Source organism: Amborella trichopoda, chromosome 5 (assembly GCF_054954075.1).
Source record: "Amborella trichopoda isolate Santa Cruz 75 chromosome 5, AtrichopodaSantaCruz75HAP2 v2.0, whole genome shotgun sequence".
NCBI lineage: Eukaryota > Viridiplantae > Streptophyta > Magnoliopsida > Amborellales > Amborellaceae > Amborella > Amborella trichopoda.
The window spans coordinates 42239652-42264421 of NC_142340.1; the positions used below are offsets into that span (position 1 = coordinate 42239652).

The 24770-nt window shown below is 34.9% G+C and overlaps 1 protein-coding gene across 2 annotated transcripts; it reads right to left on the reverse strand.

Annotated features, from left to right (window-relative positions):
• Positions 1-12461: 12461 nt before the first annotated feature.
• ATXRCC1 (BRCT domain-containing DNA repair protein) lies at positions 12462-23389 on the reverse strand. Of its 2 annotated transcripts, XM_006844335.4 has the most exons (8): positions 23105-23389; positions 21347-21674; positions 20768-20956; positions 18866-18980; positions 18070-18155; positions 16085-16195; positions 13050-13136; positions 12462-12916 (listed from the first exon to the last, which is right to left on the reverse strand). In XM_006844335.4, the coding sequence occupies exons 2-8, from the start codon at positions 21662-21664 to the stop codon at positions 12599-12601; spliced, it is 1224 nt and encodes a 407-aa protein (XP_006844398.1). In that variant the 5' UTR covers positions 21665-21674; positions 23105-23389; the 3' UTR covers positions 12462-12598. The 2 variants fall into 2 exon arrangements, with proteins under 2 accessions (XP_006844398.1, XP_088724113.1); XM_088867987.1 differs by lacking the exon at positions 21347-21674 and having other exon boundaries at positions 23105-23223.
• Positions 23390-24770: the final 1381 nt, after the last annotated feature.

A 24770-nucleotide genomic window follows, 5' to 3' on the forward strand; every position in this document is an offset into this window, starting at 1 on the left:
TATGGATTAAAAAAAAAAAATAACAAATTTTCAAAAAAACAGCTCATGGATTAAAAAAAAAAAATCACAAATTTTCAAAAAAATTCTATCATGGATTAAAAAAAAAAAATCACAAATTTTCAAAAAATTCAATCATGGATTACATAAAATTCGATCATGGATTACAAAAAAAAAACAAACAAAAAAAACAAAAATTTCGATCGTGGATTATAAAAAAAGAAAAAAACAATTCGATCATGGATTATAAAAAATTCAATCATGGATTACAAAAAACTCTATCATGGGTTACAAAAAAAACAAAAAACAAAAAATTCGATCATGGATTACAAAAAAAACAACAAACATTTCGATCATGGATTACAAAAAAAAAACAAACATTTCGATCATGGATTACAAAAAATTCTATCATGGGTTACAAAAAAAAAAAAAAAAAAAAAAAAAAAATTCGATCATGGATTACAAGAAAAAAAAACAAACATTTTGATCATGGATTATAAAAAATTCAATCATGGATTACAAAAAATTCTATCATGGGTTACAAAAAAAAAAAAAACCAAAAAATTTGATCATGGATTACAAAAAAAAAAAAAAAACAATTCGATCATGGATTACAAAAAAATCGATCAAGTATTACAAAAAAATCTATCATGGCTTACAAAAAAATCTAGTGAATCGGCGAGTCACTGTGCAGAATCATCCGGTTCTCTCTAGAACCGGACGATTCCCGTTTTTTTCGCCGATTCGATCCGTCCATGGCGATTCCCAAGTCGAACCGAGCGAGTCCGGTTCGGCTCGGCATTTTTTTAAACACTGGTTCTATCTATATTGTTCTTGAAGTTTTAATTGTTATAATTAAGAGAAATGATCTTATAGGACCCTATTGTTATAATTAAGAGAAATGATCCTATAGGACCTTCTCTTACCCATGTGTGTAGGATCTCAAAGGATCACCACTAAATTTGGTACAGATCTATGGAAAAGTCAAGTTTCACATTCATGTGATAACTTTTTTAGAGATCTGTGTCAACTTTAGTAGTGATCTTTTGAGGTTCTACACACATGGGTGGGGGAGAGTCCTATAGGATCATTACTCTATAATTAAGTATGAAAATACATTTTTAAATCATTACAAAGATTTTTGGCCCTGAAACATCTTTGGATACTATATGAAGATGTGTCTTGCCTTGATTGTTTAGGGCCCAACCTTATAAAACCACCCCCATTATCATATAATGTAAAAAATATTGAGAAAAATAAAATAAACCAAATTTGCAACTCTATTTTGAAAATAAAGTGCAACTTGTAAGCTCAGAGATTTGGCCCTCTATCTGGGTTCAGAATGGAATCCACCCTACGGCACAAAACTTTATTTTAACTTCTCTTTATTTTTAACATAAAATAGATACTATTGTGAGAAAAAAAAAAAAAAAAAACTAATGGCCAACTTGATAAACGTAACTAGTATTAAACACCAACTCTTCGTCTTGCCAAATATTATTTACGATGGAAATACCCTGATGTTGCTACAACAACAAAAGACACAAATATCCCTAAGATCTCAAACAAGAAGACCAAGTTGATCCTAATTTCAATCTTCTAAAAACCCAAAAATAAGCCCTAACTAAACATCAACATATCAAACAACTAAAGAAAGAAAGAAAAACTTGAATACATCTTGGATTTAACTGAGAAAATCAATCATGTCTCAAGATTGTACATATATTGTCCAAGATTGTTTTGAAATTCTTGTACATAAAGAGAATTTCAAATACAAAAATTTCAAAAACAAGAAAATCCTTTTACATGTCATCATTACAAGATCAATTCAATAAAAAAGACATTGGTTAGGAGTTGAGAGAAGAAAATATCCAAATCAACTTCCCACACAGAATTGCTATTGGAGGGATCATGGATCTAGGGTTTCAAATGCTCGAAAGGCTTTCTTTCTTTTTGCCCTTTTTCTTGAAATTGTTAACAAGGTAAATAGCAGACAAAATGATAGTGTGTATATCAAAACAAGCCCCCTAGTCTTTTATGCTTTTATGAAGGTAAATTACCTCATGTCCATTTGTATTACATTAGATGAAAATTTATGTAAGGTTGCAACCTTATACTGTTGAAGTAAGGTGCACCTAAAAAATCAGTATAAAGTAAGGTGCACCTAAAAAATCCTCTAGAAGAGAGTGTTCCGACGTTTAAGAAACCTCTAATTGATCACTCGACCTTAACATGTATGTATATCAAGAAAAATAATAATTTCAAGCATAAAAATAGTGCATCTCGTAACCAATTATCTGGGCCGTCTATTTTCAAGATTTTCAATTGTCTATAGATCAACTCGATCTATACTATTTTTAAAATTTTAAATTTCATAATTAGAGATGAAAATCGGTTTTCGAGCCATCACAAGGTTTCCAACACCTAAACAAGATTTCCAAGCAAATTCATGTTAAAAAATATTGACATCTCTCAAGAAAAAAAAAAAAATTTCTCTCAAAAAAAATATCGACCATTAACAATACCAACATTGTATAATTTGCTTACCGAGATATTTGGTGTTCTAGTATCAAATCTCATAGGGTTTTTGGAGTGAGATATTAGTATGTGAAAATATACTAATATCTCGTACCAGTTATATTCCAAAAAAAAGTACTCTCATTTATGTGGAGAAGCAAAATTGGTAACTGGTCACTCATTGTTGACCCATTACCCTGTATCTTTGCTGGGTTTTTATGAAAGAGAAATGATTTTATAGGACTTTTCCTCACCCATGTGTGTAGGACCCCAAAGGATCATTATTAAATTTGGCACGGATCTATAGAAAAGTCAAATCCCACACCCATGTAATAACGTTTTTAGAGATCTGTGCTATTTTTAATGGTGATCATTTGGGGTCTACACACATGGGTGGGGGAGGGTCCAATAGGATCATTACTCTTTATGAAAGAGAAATGATCCTATAGGACCCTCCCCCACCCATGTGTGTAGGACCCCAAAGGATCACCATTAAATTTGGCATTATCTATAGAAAAGTCAAGTCCCACACCCATGTAATAACTCTTTTGGATATCCATGCTAAATTTGATGGTGATCCTTTGGGGTCCTAGACACATGGGTGGGGGAGGATCCTATAGGATCATTACTCTTTATAGGACTTTCCCCCACCCATGTGTGTAGGACCCGAAAGGATCACCATTAAATTTGACACGGATTTATAGAAAAGTCAAGTCCCACACCTATGTAGTAACTTTTCTAAATATCCGTGCCAACTTTAATGGTAATCATTTGAGGTCCTATACATATGGGCGGGAGAGGGTCTTATATTATCCTATAGGACCCTCAACCACTAATATGTTAAAGCCCCAAAGGATCACCATTAAATTTGGTACGGATCTATAGACAAGTCAAGTCCCACACTCATGTAATAACTTTTCTAGAGATCTATACAAACTTTAATGGTGATCCTTTGGGGTCCTACACACATGGGTGGGGGAGGGTCCTATATGATCATTTCTCTTTCATAAAGAGTAATGATCCTATAGGACCCTCCCCCACCCATCTGTGTAGGATCCCAAATGATCACCATTAAGTTTGACACGGATCTATAGAAAAGCCAAGTCCCACACCCATGTAATAACTTTTTTAGATATCGGTACCAACTTTAATAATGATCATTTGGAATCCTATACACATGGGTGGGGGAGGGTCCTATGGGATAATTACTAAAGAGTAATATCCCATAGGACCCTCCCCTACCCATGTGTATAGGACCCCAAAGGATCACCATTAAATTTGGCACGGATCTAAAGAGAAGTCAAGTCCCACACCCACATAATAACTTTTTTAGAGATTCGTGTCAACTTTAACAGTGATCATTTAAGATCCTACACACATAGGTACGGGAGGATCCTATAGGATCATCACTCTTTATGAAAGAGAAATGATCCTATAGGGCAAAAGAAAATGGGTTAAATGTTAAAATAGTGTATCTCTAAAGGGTAGCCTGATAAAACTTGCTTGATTTTTTAATCAATTCCTCGTTGTGCCATTAGTGCAAGCTTTTGTGTTTATTAGGAAAATTAACATAAATATCCTATTTGTAAAATGTCCCTTATATGTTCACATCTTCTTTTTCATTTTTTCCATAAAACCATGGTCAGGAACTCCAGGTTCTAAGCCGGTGTTTTTTCTTATGAGTGACACATCAGTTGGGAACTTGAAATTTGAGATGCTCTCTAAAATTTTAAGATGCTTTCTCTAAAAAAAAAAGTTTATATAAAGTTGCAGCCTTAATGAACCTAAAAAATCTATCGAAAAGTTTTTATCAAAAAATCTTCTCTAAAACATAAAATTTGGGATAGTTTCTCTCTCTAATTCGTGGGAGTGTTTTTGTGAAATTGATTATATTCTATAAAGTGGACGTCTACGTAACGGGGAAATCTGGTTGGAAATTAATTTTGGTGGGTAAAGACAATAATACATATTTCTTTATTTTTGGCATAAAATCAAGAAAACGATTATGGCTGGAAATATTTTTAGTCTCAAAATTTCGATCCAAACGTGAGAAACGTGTCATCTCTACTGAAAATTTTTTCTAGAACTTTATTTCCAAATATCCAAATGACCCCATACTGTTACTATTTTTTTTTTTTTCCTGTCCTCTTTTCTTTTTTTTCTTTTTTTTTTTTTTTATATTTTATTTTATTTTATTTTATTTATAAGCAAAGAAGAATTTCTAATTTTCAAGAAACTTTTACCTTCCATTAATCAAGTGCCTTGTTTAAAACCCAGTTTATACAAAACCTGGGAATTTTTATTCTGGTTTTCAAGCCTACCAACCTGATTGGATGTAACTTTTACACCAAAACCAGAATATAACAATCCCCGAAACACTACCAAATGAGGAATAGGTTATTCCCTAAAACAAAGCTCACAAATATGGTTGTTTTCGTGGTTTTTCTTGAAGAAAGTTCCGGTTATCTTTAATTTTATTTCTATTTCTTTTTCTGGTTCGTTTCTTTCTTTTTTTTTCTTTTTTTTGTTTTTCTTTTTGTGGTTTTCTCAAAAAAATGTTCTCTCCATTTACAAGAACTTCGATTAGATTATTCACTTTTTAAAAAGAGTTTTTCTATTGTGAATTAGGGCTTTTTGAACCCTTCTTCCATTGTTGCACCTCCACCAAATCAGAGGTTGAGCCAAGGTCAGAAATCAATCAAGATATTCATTTTGATTTGTCTTTCATTTCTTTTCTCAAATTTTTGATAATTTAAGCTCGTGTATTTTTCAATATGTTCTTCTCTGTTTCTTTTCTCATATCTCTGTTCTTTCAATATGTTCTTCTCTGTTTCTTTTCTCATATCTCTGTTCTTTCTCTGTTTCTGCAATATATTTTCTCGCATTTCTGAGAATCAAGGGTTTTTTTCATTCTGTTGTACTGCTGGTTTCTATGTCAACTGTTGTATTGTTGGTTTCTGTAGTATGTAGTTTTTATATCAACTGTTATATTGCCGGTTTCTACAATAACTTCTCTGTATGCTGATAATATCTTCTCTGTATTCAGATGTCTGGTCTTTGGGGACTTGAAATTAGGGTTTTGCGTTCTTTTTTTTTTTTACCCTAATTCTTTTGGTTCTGCAATTGAAAATTTGGAATAACTGCAGTGATCATAACAACTGGAAAGTGCTATTATTTTTCTGGTTATCTTTGTTACGGTTTCTCTTCTATTTAAATCGTATTTGAGGCAAATATGACATATTACTGCATTTATCTTGAGAATAGCAACTGTAAATAGCTCAAAAGTGGAGATTGTTTTTAGAAGCGTGGCATGTGCTTGTCCATTTGCTTTGTTTTTCAGATACATATTTTTTGAGATAAATGAGTGGTATATGTCATTGTTCTTTAAATTACGGACCTGCTGATAGTAATTCAAAGATGTTAATTCTCTGATGTGGTGCCTTTTGCAAGATCAGTGAGAGTAAATTATCTTTTTTCAAAAAAGTTGGAGCACCTGTATCCTTGAATGGATGCTGAAAATTACTTAGAAATTGTGCACTTTTTAAAGAATGGGTTATGCATATAATAAATACATTTTTGGTAGTCTTTTGCTTTTGAATCCTAGTTAAGATAGGATAAATGCTTTTAAATTTTATATGATGGTCATATTCTTATATTAATGAGCATCTTTGGTTTTCTTATTCATGCCTTCCTTTCTGAAAAATCCAAGACACCCCATTGAAAATTTGTCCAATAATAAAAATAATGGGAAATCAATGAGTTTGATAAGCTGAAAGGTTAGAGATCTTTGTTTTCTTACAGATTTGACTTATAATGTCCGTCCTGAATTGAATTAGAGCGCAATTTATTCATTTTCTTCTTCACCTTTAAAGTTTGGATGAATTGAATTAGAGCGCAATTTATTCATTTTCTTCTTCACCTTTAAAGTTTGGATACATATGGACATTTACCTTTTGTACAAGAAGGTCACAATCTTTCTTGTCTTTTAGTTCAAAATGGGTGGTTGTAAGAATATCAATGATTAGACATAAAACTCTAAAAAAAAATTCTCAAATTTTGTAACTTATCCGACATCTAATGAGTGGGAATAGTTGTGACCTCCTTGTAGACAATCGCTTTATATATACCAGAATTAACAACTATTCCCACTCTAATGAGTGGGAATAGTTGGGAATAATGGTGTCTTTGTAGACAATCGCTTTATATATACCAGAATTAACAAAACCATGTTTTAATTAAAAGGAGAGCCAAAGCTCTAAACAATCAAATTAGAGCCTACCTGAAAAATTTCACTAAAAGAGGTTGTTTTGATACCCAAATGTACTAAAATTGATCATCTCGACATCAAGATGCATGGAAATGAGAAACAAAAAAAAGGTTTCAAGTTTAGAAAATAGTGCATCTTATAACGTATTTTGGACCGTCAATTTTCAAGATTTTTAATTTTTCATAGATCTACTCGATCTATTTGAAGCTTTAAATTTTATAATTAAAAATAAAAATATATTTTAAAGTAATCATAAAGACTTCCGATGTTGAAACGACATTTCTCCACACCATTTGATGGTAGGCTCTAATTTGATTATTTAGGTCCCCAACGGGGCACAGAGGAACTTGAGCCAGTCTTCCACTTATCCGGTTTAACTCGATTTGGACGGGCGATTTTGTAATCCTGGTTCCGAGTGTGAGTGCAATCTTCACCGCCACCGCCACCGCCACCGCCATTGCCGCCTCTCGTCACTATCTTCATTAAGGCGGCCATCTCTCGATCCAAATCCATAGTTGATGATCCAGTAAAGGAGGGTGAGCACGCGAGAGAAATGGGGAGAGCAATGGCTATCTGCTGCATGATCTCTTCATCTATGGGTGCCCATACACATGAACTCAAACCGCTTCTTCCTTCCATCTCTTCTATTTCAAGATGGATCTCATCACCATCATCTGTAGCAGAAGAACAACACCCAATCACCCACAAAGACAAAGATGAAATGCCCAAGCAGGGCAAAGGAGAGAGAAGAGAAACAGAGGAAGAAGAGGCAGTACAAGAAAACCATGTAAATAAAGAAACAGGTGAAATTGGAGGGCCAAGGGGACCCGAACCCACCAGGTTTGGGGACTGGGAGCGTAATGGCCGATGCTCTGATTTCTGATGGCCCCTTCTAGTAAGCCGCTACGGTTTGCGTTTCCTTGATTTTATTTGTTTATTTGTTAATGTTTACTTTTCTTCTGCGTACCGCCCTTTTTTTTTACTTCTTGTTTGCGTTTTGCATCTTCAGATAAATAAATGTTATGATATATCAGCCATGTTCTTCTTTGGAATTCTATAGGGTAGGGTTTTACATTGGATGTTATTCTATTTTTTGTTGTGCCGCATTTTGTTGCTCTTTTGATATCATATAAATTATGAAAAAGATTCAATTTGGTCTCCGAATATTCTGCATATGCACTTACACATGTATCATAATCTGCAAAAAAAGAAAAGGCATAACGGGGGTAAGTATTGCATTTTAGGAATTAAGAGTGCTGCAAATACAATTTACGGATTATGAGCGGTTTAGATCCTTGCCTCCTTGATTATACTTTCTAGGCTGGCAGCTGGGTTTTGGTTATTGAAAAACAGATAAGGAGACAATTTGGATTGTCTCCTTTGTGGCGCTTGATATATGAATATGCTTATATGCATATGAAACTAAGATTGCTATGAGCTTAAATTATGTATGATGTGGATTAAAATGCAACTTGTGGATTTCAGTATACGGCTAAAGGAGAAATTGATACTTTGATATTTGTGGGGGAACATTTTATGGGGGTACAAGTGTGAGTTAATTTGTTTGCGCAAGTGTATCTTCATGGCTTCTCTTTGTGTGCCTACATGTTCGTGTAGCTTGTGTAATACAGGTGTAGATGCAGAACATCATACATAACATAGATGCTCATATATGCACCTGGAAGTGTACATATGAAGGCACCAACTGATCATGTGAATGCACAAAACTTGACCATTCTCCCACTTTCGGTAAACATTGCGATTCTTTGACAACGCCATCAGGCTTATGGCGGGCCACCTATGAGCCCTTTGGCTTGGCCTCTCTATTACTTCTTTCATTAGTGCTTTGATTTTGTTTTGAACTCACTCACTTCAATGAGGTGTAGTGCCATTATCTTGGACATACTTACATCATATCAGGAATCACAAGAAGGCAATTGTGAGATTTTGGCTTAATTTTTACCTTGTGCATATGTACTCTTGCACATGACAGTACACCATGTGCTGGTCCTTACTTCTGATATGGTTAGACCAGATCACCATAATGGTTAGGTTGTCAAAGTATATGGGTAAAAGAGACCGTGAACTGAGCTAATAAAGGAACGAGCATAAATTTCTACACTTGAAAAAGGAAAAATCTGGCAGTGGGTCCTGGCCCAAAAAGAAAAAGGAACCCTATAGGAAGAAGGAGCTCTGAAGAAGGACTAGGCTTTGACAACGGGGAGCAACATTTAAATCTATAAGCAAAATGAGCCTGAGAATAGGGAGACAGAGGGAGAGTAAACCTCACATACCTGGGCACAAGAGGCTTGATGTTTTTGATGACTCAGACCATACCAAAAATAAGTGAGCAGGTACTCTAACCCTCCTAAAGAGAATTCCAACAAATTACAACCATGGTGCTGAAAATTAAATTAGGAAATAGGCCTGGATGGGCAAGAAACCACTTTTATTTCCTTTTTTTCTTTTTCCTTTTATTTATGACTACATAACCTTGCAGTATTAGTAAAAAAAAATTTATTTTATTGTACATACCCAAAGGGTCTCAGTATGACACTGAGGTCACCCAGAAAAAAAACAAAAACAAAAAACAAAAAACAAAAACAAAAAACAAACTCATTCCCATTTTAAATTCCTTGTTATAGCAGGTCATTGTAACATAGAATGACATAGTGAGTTCAGTAAATCTAAAGTGAACGGCTGACTTTCCTACTGAACTTCCATTCAATGGTTTGCAAACCAAGGCACCACTGTATGACAAGTAGGGAGTCTGCGTTGATCTATTAGGTGTTGAGTATGAAGTGCTAAAGCCCTCTCCTCTCCTGCTAAGACTGCTGGGAGCCAACTCCATTGTTGATGCCGATGATTGGGCCCGCAAAGCCCTTGAGGAAATCTCCTAATGTGCTTCTCAAAATGCCACCATACATCGCCTGGCTTGTAGCCATTGGTGTTTTGTTTGATTCATAGTTCTGGTGAGTTACGGATTTCTTCTTTGAGGATTCGTTCTGGTTGTCTTTTGTATAATGCCCCAAGCATGTTAGATGCGAATTTCACTTGTGCTGGAAAGACCAGCTAGCTTTAGGGTTGAGTTGTCTGTTTGATGCGTCGTGAGATTGCATCTTGGAGTACTCTCTTTTTCTCTTTATTATCCTTCAAAAATGTGTTGCTTATGATCGTTCCAAATCTTTCAAATTATGAATATGCCTATAACACGCCAAAGAGCCCGAAGTTATCCCTTACTGTATAGTTTTGACTAAAGCCATGCAATGAGCATCTTCACAACATTAGCACTCATCATTCTTCGAAGATGGAAAAGACCAACTTAATACTGCGAACAAGATGGTAACAAAAATCTCAGGTTGAATGTATACAGATCCAAAGGTCAAGACCACCGACTTGGGAAGCTGGAATATAATGGAATCACGTACCCGAATGAAATGCAAACCTGCATTTCCATGAGAGCCATCCCTCACTGGAAAGGAATCTAAGTTATCTTACCTCCCATCAGGCCACTGCATAGTATGGTTAAATCATCTTATGTCTTATTTGTCATATAAAGCTGCAAATCTGTCATGCATATGGAGTATGTTCAATTGCCAATTAAAAAACGCTATGAAAATGGTCTAATATAGATCAAATAGACCAACATGGTCGAAATACATCAAATTGAATGATTTATACAGTCAGTATTAGATCAAAATTGCGTAACCATGGTAAAAGATTGTTGGGTAGTTTAAACACCATTTGATTTTTCAACTTCAAATATAATCACAGAGGCCAATATCATACTCAGATACAATTTTTTTTTGGTAAAATGTTACTTGTTTGAATAAAAAATAATAGGCCTTGTGACTGTATATACTCAACAACAATCAATATTTGATATCCCTAGATATTTTATAAAATTGAACTCAAATATGTTTAAATATAACCACCTGCATAAAACGCACTATGGTAATGGTTTCATACAAGATATTTGAGCAAAAAGCTTACAAATATGCTTCAACACAGACAAAAATAGCATAAGGGTGTAGGGATTATAATACGGCAATCACAGGCATGAATATGAAATATATGAGGCATTTTTATCATATTAAGATACTTTTTGACAAAGCCTCAACATGGGTTTAACCCATTTGATCATGAGCAGTTAGAGAGAGAGAGAGAGAGAGAGAGAGAGAGAGAGAGCATTTGAGCAATGAGCAAAATATTACTGAGCAACAAGCCCATCATAAATATTTTATTTTCTTTTCTTTTTCTTCAATGTAATCATCTTTAATATCATTATAATTGATAGTGATATTATAATGGAGAATTGCAATCACATATATTATATTGGTGCTTGCCTAATTGAGGGTATAGTCATTGATAGAGCAAAATGGTAGACTACGATTTCTATTGCTGATAGTGAAAAAAAGGTTTCTGATGATGATCTATGCCTGCCTTAGGACTGGTTTCTCCAAAATGGTCACACTCCGGGGCGAATTTGCTCATTTGATTTGTATTTTATGCTTTAGTTTCATTTGAGTTTGAATTCGCTTTTCAAGGGAACAATGGCAATGATTCGTCCCTTGGATTATATGCCTAACTTTTTTTGTAGAAACCATTGTTATGTGAATTCTCATGTAAAATAAAGTTCACTAATGAGAAGTATATGTTATACCAATGTTTGACTACTCGGTCCGAGTCCCAAGTGCTCGGGCTCGATTTCCCTGAATTGGGTGTCCCATTCGGGGATACTTAAAATTTTTCAAAAAAACATAAAAAAAATTAAAAAAATAACAAATTTATTGTGGTATGTTGTTTTTTTTGTTTTCAATCATTTTGGCAAATATTTGAAAGTGTTTTAACCAATAATACTTATTTTTACATTTTTTTATCTTTTTTAATTATTTAAAAAAATGCTCCCCCAATTGCAAGTTGATTTTTTAAAATATATATTTTTTATTACTTTTAACCTCATTTTGATGTGTATTGCTTGATCTTACTTTAAACATACATTTCCTTTTTTTTTTTTTGCTACTATAGTACTTGGCTCTACTCGGGCCGAGCACTTAGATCGGACATGGGCCGAGTAGTCGTTTTCAACGCTATGTTATACCACATGTATTTATGCACGCACACATTTGTGTGTGTGAGGTGGATATACAAGGAGGTAAAAAGTGATGGATGTCCCATTCATTGAAAGTGGTTAAAAAGTGATGGGTGTCCCATTCACTGAAAATGGTTAACATTTCATAAAGAGAGAACCTTACTGGTGGTAACTATTACACAATATTTGAACTTTCAGGAACTCAAGATTTGGGTTAAAATGCTTGGCCACACTTGAGATTGGTTAGGTGTCTGTCAACAAGTATTCTATTCTAGCAGATTGCTGTTAATCTAGGGAATCCAAATCTAGTTGAATTTTTCTTCCAAATAGAAGTAACATTTGGATGTGTTTAATCTAGGGAATCCAACTTCTTTTCCAACCCATGGTTGTGTATTTTAAGGGGTATTTTGAAATTAAATCAAACAATATAGGTAAAATCTCTCACAGTTATTTTGATAAATTTCCCTAAGATTTTATGAGCATAGTTAAAGCATATTCACAATAACTTGAAAAAATCAAAATGAAATTAGTATTGGTCCCAAAAATAAAGAGAAAGAAAGGGCAAAAAGAGCAGAAATGCCCTTCAAATTTGACTCAAAGGACACATTGAAAAATTGGGTTAAGAAATTATGGAATTCCATCATTTGAAGGGCAACTCACTAAATCTCATATAATCACACAAACTATAGACCAGCACATACATGTTTATTATTCATAGTTAACTTTCATTGTCTAGAGACTATATCTTTGAGAGCTTGATCCACTTCATCTTCGGGCATTTCAATTGTTTCGTCACTATCAGCCCCTCCATCATCGGTCATTAATTCTGTTTTCTCATCATCATCCTCGTGCTTTTCATCAGACATAGGAAGCATTTCAAGATGGTGCAGCTCTTTTTCATAGATGCTTTTGCAAACAACAGCCTGTTCTAGAATCTCTTCCCTCGAAAGCGCATTGGTGCCAATTTTCTTGCTCTCGAGTTTTGCCAATTCTTTTACCACCAGAGGGACAGAGCTCCACCTCTCAATCACACGAGCAACATCCTAGGGACAATTGAAATCATTTACAAAACCTCCACATTTAATTTTCAGTGGAAGTGAAGTACAAACCAAAGAAAAAGTAAATGAACATATCATAATTTGGAAAATAAAGTTGATTGAGAAGTTGGAAGCATACTGTTTTATCCTTGAGAGCATCGATGGCATCTTCCAGGCAAGTTAAGATCCCTTCAGCTGCAATTCTCTTCAGTTCTCTGGGCTCGGGCTGTTGTTTAAAGAACAAATGAAAGAAAAAAAAAAAAAAGGGGGCTCATTATTCTTGCTTCATTTGTACTATATGATTTTATACCTTGTAAATACCAGTAATACATCATAAAACCGTTCCACAAGGAAACGAAAGAGATTTAAAATTTAATCCAAAATTAAGATGGAAAGGTAAACACAAATGTTGCTTTATACACTTGCATTGCTACTTGTTCTTTATCTGAAACTGTAGACACACTAAGGCTACAATGCTAAGCAAAGATACTATGATGCTCATTACAAAAATACAGAATAAATATATTAAGAGCCAGCGCTGAGACCTAAACAGAAGGCAAAATAATTTTAAATGTCTTAAATCTAAGATATGAGTTTCAAGCATTGAAACTTTATGTAGGAAGAAATTTAATATTAATCAATATTTGATACAAGATATACATGAAATGTGCTATTGTAGGGTGACCAAGTTTCACCTGAAGCATTTTTACAGGAAGTAGGTAAAGAAAATAAGCATTTGCACATGAAATCTGCAAGAGAGTTTCAGTAAATATTACCAAAAGTACATAGATATTGGATTCCTGGTCTAGATTAAGATAAGATGAGTAATCTTTTTTCGATAACTAATACGAGTAATTTGAATTTCTTACCAAAGACACCAGAATAATTTTCATGAATCCAAAATAGGTTAGGTCGTGGAAACTATTGCTTATGCTTATTCAGGTTTCTGTGGACCCTGGATATTGTTGGCCTCATATGGGGTTTCCTAGAATGGGTTCAGTTTATGAAGTCCCTGTTAATATTTCCATTAGCACAGTATAAAAATTAAATGTCAATTATCTTGGTTATATATACTCTTAAACGTCCTCAAGTTTGTAATGCCTTCTTCAGTTCAGTTTGGGATTGAAAGATAAATGGGTTTTTTACAATAATATGTATATATCTATTTTATTCTACATAAACATAGATGTATTTACTACATGAGAGTTGATCCGTACAACTATGTGGCATAGTTTAATTATTTTTTATTGACTTCACCTTTATAAGGAGAGCGAGAGAGTTTCTCTCTGAGTCTACCTTCCTCATCCCTCTCTCTCAGACTTCTCCATATTTACCCAAAAACAAAGACTTCTTTATTAAGTATGTCCCTCTCTAACTTCTCTCCTAACCAGTAGAAAAAAAAAAAAAAAACTGAGAGGAGGCGCAATCGCAAACGACCAAAAGCAGGGAGACCTAAGGTGACACATAGAAAGAGCGCTTTGTGTTGTAACCCAATGGTAGAGAGATAGATCTTGCTTATCTTGCTTTTCATCCTAGTAAGAGGAGCATCAAGATACATGTGGTTGCCACTGCAGCCTTGTGGGAAATTGTTGTTTGTAGGTAAGATAACAACAGGTTAGAGAGAGAGAGAAGGGATTAGCGAGATAAAGAAGGGGAATTTATTCAGTTGGTAAGATATTAGAGAGAGAAAGAGGGGTTAGAGACAGAAAGAAGGGCATTGTGTAGTTGGATAAGATAAGAAAGGATTAGAGATAGCAGGGTTGTAAGTTGGGGACAGAGAGAGAAAATGGGTTTGTGCTGTTACGGGTACAAGAGAGTTAGAAAGAGAATGGGCGGGGGTTGTATGTTGGGGTTAGAAAGGGAAGGGGAATGTGTTGTTTGGTGAAAGTGACTTATAGAGAGAGAAATGGGTTGTAACTTGTATAGAAAGCGTACAGTGCCAATAGGTGGGTGTTCAAACCTTGCCAACAGTCCCTCTCCTTCGCTCTCCAGAAACCCCTCTCACTCTCTTACCTATCCTTTGGTATTGGCATGGAGCTGGTGTATTATAGTTAGCTGCTCTATTCGTGTTTCCTAGTGAGAGAGCTTTCGATTATATATTTCAGCCACTGTGTTTGAAAACTTTCAAAAGTTTCAAAATTGGTGGCAAAATAATTCCACAAAAGAGAGAGAGAGGTTCATAGCAATTATGAATCAGCAAAAACCAATTCAAGAGGTACCCAACTGTAAAATTTAAGAAACCCAAATGGAAAAAACCCATAACTCTGTTCGTCAAGTGAACAGTAGAGGGAGAAGAAGGGCTAAAGGGAGAGTTGGAGGTTTGAAAGGGGATTCATTCAGATGGGAATAGGCAATCTTCTCTATCAATTATGGTTCCAAGAAATGGATGGCAGAATTTCCTCCTTTTCCCAAATCTCAAATACCACTCTCTCTCTTCTGCCATCATTTCCCACTCTAAAGCTGACTGTGATACCATCTTCCTCATTTACTCCAGCACCCCAATTGCCACCTCCTTTTCATAGTTCTTATCAACCTCCCCAATTTCTCTATTCACCCCTCTCTCTAAGGTCAATCTAGCCTCAAATCCCCTCCATTTCTTTGATCTAGAACCTTGACAAGAAATCGGCCACTTCTCTAGTTCCAACTGCATATCCCAACTGGTTGTCTTGATGGCTGTTGATGGAAGCCTGTGGACAAGGGAGGGTGTGTGCAACAAAGAGTTCAACATGGAGGGGCTGTAGAGCAAGTGAGAAAAAGGAGAGCACATGATGGCAGGTCTGTTTAGACTTTAGAGAGAGAGAGTTGAACATGAAAGTTGTATTTTTGACCAAGGAGAATCAAGTCCAAATTTGATATTTGATAATTTTTATATTTCATGCCTTTGTTCAGTCTTTTCAAATTGCTTGTTGGCCTGTGACCTCTGCCACGTATTATATACGGATCTATGATCATGTAATAAAGCTAGATAGGGTAGCAAGCCTATATTGTTGAAGTTACATTTATGTTTATGTAAAAAACCCAAAGATAAACCAATCAGAACTATCACAGAGGTTAACATTCTCATGTGCTATCAGGCATCCACTGGAACTCATGTCAAGAATATGAATAAAACTGAAAAGATAGTGGACAGAACAAGCCATGGAATGCCCATAAGGAAAATGATATACCACTCACTTTCTCTTCTTGACTCTGCAGCCATGATATAGTACTGTTGAAATCAAGAGAAGCCCATTCTTGGACTTTAGATGAAGAAAAGGGCAATTTATGGGATTCAGACGCTTTTTCCTGCAGAAATAAAAGAGTTAAAATGAAAAATCACTTGGCATATGAATGTTTAACACACAAGAAAAAACACATATAAAAAATAAAGATCCAATGGCTTCTTAAGTAACCCATAGAGCAACTATTACAATTACTCAGCAATAAATAAAGTTTCAACTGTTCATGCTATATAGGTGGAGGCAGATATGGATGTAATAGGAAGGTTTGTTAAATGGCTAAAAGCAAAACAGCGAGAGAGAGAGAGAGAGAGAGAGAGAGAGTTACAATCCTACAAAGACAAGGCATGTGGCAAAAAATACCATACCCCAAGTCCTCTCCCAGTGAACCTCTGTACTCATCAATCTATCCACCACATAATTTGCTTCTCCTCTAAGCAGACGAACAAGCGAATTTTTTCAACATCTATGGCCTTTATAGCATTTAAGAATATTGCCTTGATCTTTTCAATTTACCCCAGCAAAAGTAAAAAAAGAGCGGGGTAAAACTGCCACCTCTCTTTCTACACACACACACACACATGAAGCCATTGTTAAGGGCAGGGACACAAGACAAAGAGAAGGATCATGGGGAGAAAGAGGTTTTAGTGTAAGGCGCCTATTAAAGGAGGTCTTAAGAAGTCGGAGTTTAGGGTAACTTACCTCCTATACAACATAATTATCTCTTCTTATGAAAAATACTTCCATTAGTAATTTAATTGGAAAGTTGGATTTACACCATAGGAAATCCAATTGGAAAAGGAAACTCTCCCTTTAATAAATAATTCATCTTCATCCAAACTTAGGAGCAAATACTTTGGATGTACATACACATGAAAAAGAATTCTCTCCTATTTTAAGGATTATTAGCTTAATTGGAAACCTAATCTCTAATCCCCAAATTTTAAGGATTTTTTTTCTTTGAAAATATTTGTGTTTTTTCTTTTCGGAAATTGATAATCACAGTAATAGAAATGTGCATCACACATGCCTCTTGCAAGTTAGTGTGTGTGTGCATGCCGCATGTGTGTGTTGATATAGGGAAATGCCTATGCACCCACTGGGGAGTGGTCTGTTACAATGCTTGATAAATATTTGAGCAGGATAAAAAAACGAAGTTATGAAGGTTGCAGTACCAATTACATGCCCTAAAAACACCCAAAATTATTTCTCCAGGATACATCTAAATCAGTAAAGTGCATATCAATATCCACCACAGAACCAAATCTCTGCTTTACAAGCTCATTAGGATAGTTCTAAGACAAACAAAGCAAACTACATAGCGTGGCAGTGCACAAGAGTTTCTTCAAGATCTCACTTACAAAAATAAAATAACATTTCTACCATCTCATAATAGAAAAGAGAACAATGAGCATATACCAAACATGCAGATCTACCTAAGAAACTTTGGAATGGCCTGGAATAGCCACGAGCATCAGCCTCAGAACAATTACTAGGGAACATGATAACATGTTATCTCAAGAGTGTTAAAATTCTCTAGAACCATTGAAGTATCTGCCCATCTAAATGGGTAGAACACAGCCCTACTTGCTCAGTGAACCACCCAAAGGAAAGGAAAATAAAGTTCAAATACAAACAAGTAACAATTTCTATTATTAGTCTAACTGCTGCAGAGAGGTTTATGTCCAATAAAAACAAATACACCAGCATTAGTTTCACATAGCACCACAAAGGGATTCATCTTGTGCTATGGCATAAAAGAACATTCAAGGTCTATGATTTGACAACAGTGCAAATACTTTGCTGGCCAGGTAAATTTCAAAGAAGAAAGGTGATCAGGGTTTTCAATCCCACATCTGAGAAGATGAAAAGGTCAGGAGATGCAAATTCAACTAACTGAGAGCACAATCAACTGAGAACTGAGATCATCGTAGAACTCACCTTAAACACACTAGAACCACTAGAACTTGGGGGTGGCACTCCATGAACTGCCTTGGGACGCTTTCCACACAATGCATTTTCTTGATCTGCAAAATACTCCCAAGATCAGATCCCAGATAAGAGATGAATTTCAATTTTATTTGGTGTTTCTATCGCTTTTGATAAATATAGAGGTTTAACTAAAGCTCAAAACAAAGTCCGAATTAAGGACCTAGCATTTTCAGTTGAAGACTTAAATGATTCTAACTCACGAAAAAATTACTAAATCAACCACAAACTCTAGCAATACATTCCAGCTACCTTCTGATATGTCTTTTTCAAGAAAAATTCATCAAAATTAACAAGCGAAAATAGAAAAAAAATAAAAAAATCTAGGACCATTGATAATGGAAAATAAAATTTCATTTTATTCGAAAGTATCATCATTTGTGAGTGGAATAAAATGTTACACCCCATTTCAGAGATACTCATGCACTGTAGTTATAGAACCAAACTGAATGTGCAACCTATACAGTACATATATTTCCAACAAAAGCAGAGAAATAAGCACCAAAGCATAAGAACAAGCAAAGCTTATGTTTCTAAAAAGATGTGAAGTATGCTTTGTTTCTGGGATCCAACTGTCATAGTGATTTAGCAGATGGGCCCAATTCACTTATGGGTTGTGTAAAATTCCCTACAAAGAATGGAATCATAACTTGAAACAAATGGGAATGCCAGAAAGAAAATAACGCCAGAAATCAGTTTTATGACACATATTCACTATCACAAAACGGCAAAACAAGCATCATATTACCTGGAGAAACCTGGAGGCTTGAGTTTTTGAGTTTTCGCCAAGGCTTTCCAGCATGCATCAGGAAACAATCTATCTCAACCAGTTTTTTCTGCTTATAGCACTCTGAAATCCATTCCTGTTATAATGGAAAATATACAATTTCAGATTCGTACCCATGGTTCCATAACTGTAAGAACATTAAAATTAGAAATACCAATTGCTTAAGTCAGGAATAGGGTTCAGCTAAAGGACCACAAAAGAATCTAAAACAAACCACAGAAAAGAAATGAAATCAATGTTATCCATTTATTAAGGAAGAGTATACTACAACTCAATGGACTGCAAAACAGAGATTGAAACCGATCGCAACAGGAGGTGACTGCCATGTCCCACTCTCTTCATCACTGTCTATATAGCAGATTGTGCGGACCAAACAGACTAAAATTTTTTAATTGTAGAAATTGGCCCTTAAAAATTTATATCATAATTGTTCCTATTCTTTCTTCTCACCGTGTCTTTTTCAGGATCTTTACGGTGGGGCCGAAACAAATACAGATAACTGAACAAGGAGATTTACTGTGTTTCTTACAGATACCATAATTTTTATTTTTGTTAACATTCTTAATGCAACGAATATGCTCCACATTGCCACTCAAAGAGGTGCCAAAATGCATGAGGGTTGCATGGCTTCTAAGCCCACATGATGCTTACAGAAAAATTACATTTTGGCTTGCTTTAGGATCGCTAGAGGATTATTACCTCAACAAATGCAGCAGGAAAATTAAATATAATTTATTTGCAGCCTTCGCTCACTATTTCACATGGCCAAAACCCCAATATATCCAACCTTCAATCTAAATTGCATGATCTCTTAGAATCTTTATCCAGTTTCCAATGATTGCAGCAGTTCATAACTGTGGCTCCCACAGAGGGGCACTGCCTCGAGTGGCAAAGACCACATGCAAAGCATAAAGGTTTCTAGAAAGACAAATCAATGTTTTCATGCAAGCTACCAAGGGTGACACATAGGAATTTGAAAAATATGTAGCTCATCCTTTCTAGAGACATGAATACATAGACAGTGCATCAGTTATCAGTGCACACATACAAATATGCACTAGTAGAAAATTGATACACAAGATATCATGTGTGCACTTTCAAGTGCAATGCACACATACTTGTGAATACTTATTAGTAGTGGTGCATCGTAGTTATAAAAGGCATGCGTGTAAATAAATTTAATAAATATACTGTTAAGCGTGGGATTCTGATCATAAGCAAGATGTCAGACTATGAAATCTATATCAATAGTGAATGGCAGGAATGGGGATTAACATATATACATTATTTTATTGGTAAGAATGAGGTGTCATGCAAGAAAGTCCAAAGGAGGCGACCCATCATACACACAAGCACATGCAAATGCCCCTACAGGCACGCACACTCATGCACGCATGTGCACACACACGCGCACACACACCCACACACACATAAAGTATTAGAAAATAGTGCTCGTTTCCATTATGTTTCCATTATAAATGACTTATGTGTGAGCCACATAAAGGTTTTACATTGTACCTGGGGGATACAGCAAGTCGGCAACAACAAACATGCTTATATGTGCAATGCCACTTCATCACTTAATCATTCGTTTGCAAAGGAGAAAAATAAAAGAACAAAAATCCAGAAATTAACTATCCCCTTTCATACATTGCATAACCTTCCATTATCAATGTTTGCTATATAATTCATTGATCAAAATACTCATGCTTATATATATAGAAAGAGAGTATGAAAATAAAATTCCAGACAGTAAAACAATAAAATAACATGATGTCTCAAAATTCAACAATTTTGTCTAGCATGAGTTTATTGATGGACATGATTCACAGACAATCAAAGCATAGACCACAAAAGCGTCACCTTTGAAACAATGGTTCCACAATCAGTCACAACTTGTTTAAATTTAGGGGTGTTGGGGAATGCACAAACAAGGAGAGTGCAATCTGGACTCCAATCAGATCGATATTCTGCCCCCATCTCCATTGCATGCGACCGCAATAAACCACGTTCAGGATTAACAAACCCAGATAATGCAAAGACCACTCCTTCCTAACAAGCAAATATAGTTACTCAGTATCCAGTTAATGGTAGTGCATAGAAAACATAATAAGCTTCATTAAAGAAAAAATTCTCAGATTTAGGGAAATATCAGGACAGTACATCAAACACTTGCACAGATCACGTACTGATCCAGAAACATGAAACTGAACTTGTCAGTTTTAGATGAATGACCATTTCGACCCTGGTTAAACAAAGGACCCTGGGTAAAATAGCCATTAAAAAATTACAGGTCTCAGTCTAGTGATATTTCAAGTTTCTGGACCAGATGCATCATCTATGCAAGTTACAGGTTTTCCAGGTACGCTCTTGATGTTGTCCCTTACATTTGAACTACCCCTATATATTTTTTTTTCTTTGATCGGTTACTCCTATTATTACCAGAAGTTTAGAAAACTGCATGGTACCCATTCTAGATTGGAGATCAGTCTTTTCAACAGAATTCTCCATTAAACCTGAAGTTTCTGATGAATTTCCATGACCCCTCTGCAACAATCTTTGAGCTACTTCATCTCGGGCATTTTCTTCAGAAAGGGTATTGCTATTATTCGCTCTGTTATGGTCCTGAACTTTCTTAGACTTCATTCTTTTATTATCTTCCTCATGACCAGCATCCTTTTTAGAAGCCATCCAAGGAGGATGATTTCTTCTTCCACGCTCGTCATTGCCTCTTTTAGGACTTAACTTTTCATCAGGCATTTTATTAGTCCTGTAATAAAATCAAAAGAGGATTTTGAATATGACAGCACCGAGACAGTACCAAAAATCTTTCATGAACAGTAATCAATTGAAGAAAAATTCTGAAATTGCTACATGAACATTTAGAAATGATGAGACATAAATCTAGAGGATATAGAAATTGCGTCGTATGTGATTTGGATTTTGAATTGATCTCGAAACACGCACAGAATATTTCCAAATCACAGTGCCCAATAGAATAATGATTCAAACACCATTGCATGGGAAGAAAAGCTTTTAGAAATGACATAGTAATGAAATTACTTAAAGGTCTGCTCTAGTACAAACCATTTACTAAAAATCTCACTTGACCAGATACCTAGAGGATGGATAGCAAACCCAATAACATGAAACACCAAAAGGAAAAACCTAGCGTAATCCCACCCAAATTAGTATAAGTCATTGAAGCAATTTATAATTCATTGGAGGCGCCAAAAAAGAACCATGATCATACTTTCATTTTGGTCATGCAAATATAGAGCAAATCAAGTGAATCTACAGAACCTTCAACATGGGAACAATCATATCCAATATTAACTATTTTATACAAATGTTTAAGGGAAATGAAATGGAACTATAGTCTATAATGGTTTATAACTTGATGATAAAGGAAATCCAAAAAGGGTAGAAGTGGTGGAATTTACAGTACCACTGATAACAATCATTAAGAATCAACACTCATTGACTATAAAGAACGAAAGAGTATTTAAACAAAACAAATACAGAACCCATTGATAACGAATATGAGCGCACAGACCCCAAATAATAACAAGTTTTATTGGTTACTTTCCATACACTTTCCTTGAGCTACCAGCTGAAGTTATTTATAAAGTACAACTTATTTTTCATCTATTAGTAATTGACAGCTTGAATATACTTAAGCTTGATAATTGCAATCAATCCAGGATTATGCATGAGCGACTCCTCCTACAACTCAAAAGATATGAATTTCAGTCCAAAATAGAAGAAATGGACAATACCAACTGTGAAGTCAAAATGTCATCAGATGCTTAAAAAACCAATATTAAGCCGTTGCAACTTGAACTTTTTCGAAGAATTTTACAATTTTCTATCACAATCACGTTTCAATTAAATTCTTGCCAATAATGAAAGTTTGGGGCATTAAAAACCACAAGAAATACATTGTTGTGTTATAAAATGCATTACTGGGCCAGAGAGAGAAAAAAAAAATTTGAAAACAATCATAAAAAGACAATTAAAAACATTCGATAACGATAAAGGGGATGAGTAATTCGGGTTGAGCCATGCTTGGAATTTCTACTTATATTTCGAAAGCCACGAATCATAAAATGTACGAGAAATATCAAGACAATGAATTAGGGTTAAGATCCGAGTTCATAATCTGAAGTGCGCTAAAAAGAAAAATGTGTTTCTTCATACCAGGAGTTTCTGGTCTTTGCTCAGCAGCCCTATTGCCTCTCTCTCTCTCCAAACCAGAAAGGTTCTCCTATCACTTGCCAAAAAAATTTCCCTCACTCGACATTGCTCTTATATCTCTCACCTCTCTCTTCATTCCATTCTCTCTCTTATTTGTGGAGAAACTCCTTTCGTACGGCCTCTAATAATTAGCAAACTTTTTTTTTTTTTTAAAAATCAAAAAGAATAATTGCTTTCTTATGAAACAAGTAGAGACGTACTTATTATTCATGATCGCTGTCGTGTATTAAGTCATTTGACATGGTCTCAAATAAATATGTATTTTTTTTTTCGGTCGAAAATAACTTAATGTGGCTATACAGATAATTGCCCTTTTCTTTTATTTTTTATTTTTTTATTTATCAGTAAAAAGTGACTTATCATTATTTACCATTTTTAATCGCGGTCATGCACAATGTTTCCCTAATATATGCTCAATTTCCCATATTTTGTTATGAGGTTAATATGGTAACTGATGTCTTTCCTAAGATGTTATTTTTAGAGTTAAAACTTTATTTCTCTATTTTTACTTCGATCTAGCTTAACTATTTTATTATAGGGCCAAAAAATAATGAATTGTATTGCCCTATTTTTTTTATTAATAAAAAAGGGGTAGGGGCTTCTCCCCATGGACTTATCCAAAAAAACCTCTCAGGAAGCCTGCATTGATGCCTGTTCCATAGGTCACCTACTCCTACGGGAGCACGATGTTTATTTCCTCCCTCATAAAAAACTCAAGCTAGGCATTTTTAAGACAAGTTTTGGAGATGGAGACATTGAATGGCTATAGTCATGTAACGGTTTTTCATTAAAAGAAATTGAATGGTTTTGTTTACGTTACATTGTAGTAATTTTGCACAATTTGAGATTGAGTGATTTTGTTTCGGAAAATTGTTCGGTGTGGTTGGGATCGCATTTCTACATTTGCAATCCCTAAGGTATAAAAATCTATTTTAGAGATGGATGTAAATGGGTAGTCTATCTAAAAATAGTTGAAATCAACGGTCTCAATATTTTCTTAAATTTTCAAAACTTATTTATTTTTTCACATTCATCATTTCCATGTTAGAGATTACATGCCCTAAGAAATTAAGTCTAAAAATCCATCTCAAAAATAGATTTTTAAGAGGTAATTCATTTCTACATGGACTCATGTTTCCTCTTGTTTATGTTGCCGTCAAGTAATTTTTGCACATGATAAGATTGAATGGATTATGTTATCATGAAATGGTTTTGCATAGGATGAAATTGAAGGTGAATCAATGGCCTTGATTATTTTAACATGTATAATGGGTTTTGTATTTCAAGGATTGTTTATTGTCAGTATTTTTTGTTATTCAACGCTCATTCCAAACGAGGGGGGTATTCGAGTCTTATAATGTCGTCATCATCATCATAGTTTTATTCCAACTATTTGGACCAGGTAATGTCACCTGAAAAATATTATGTAGCATTCGTTGTACATTAATATTGCAACCCTATAAGGAAAAAGTTTATCCAAGTGCAAAGCTCTAACCCAATCAAATTAAAATGCACCTAAAAAATTTCACTTGAAGATGTTGTTTTGATGCTAAAAAATCTTTAGACCGATCATCTCGACCTGCATGGACCTGAGAAAAAAATGGATTTC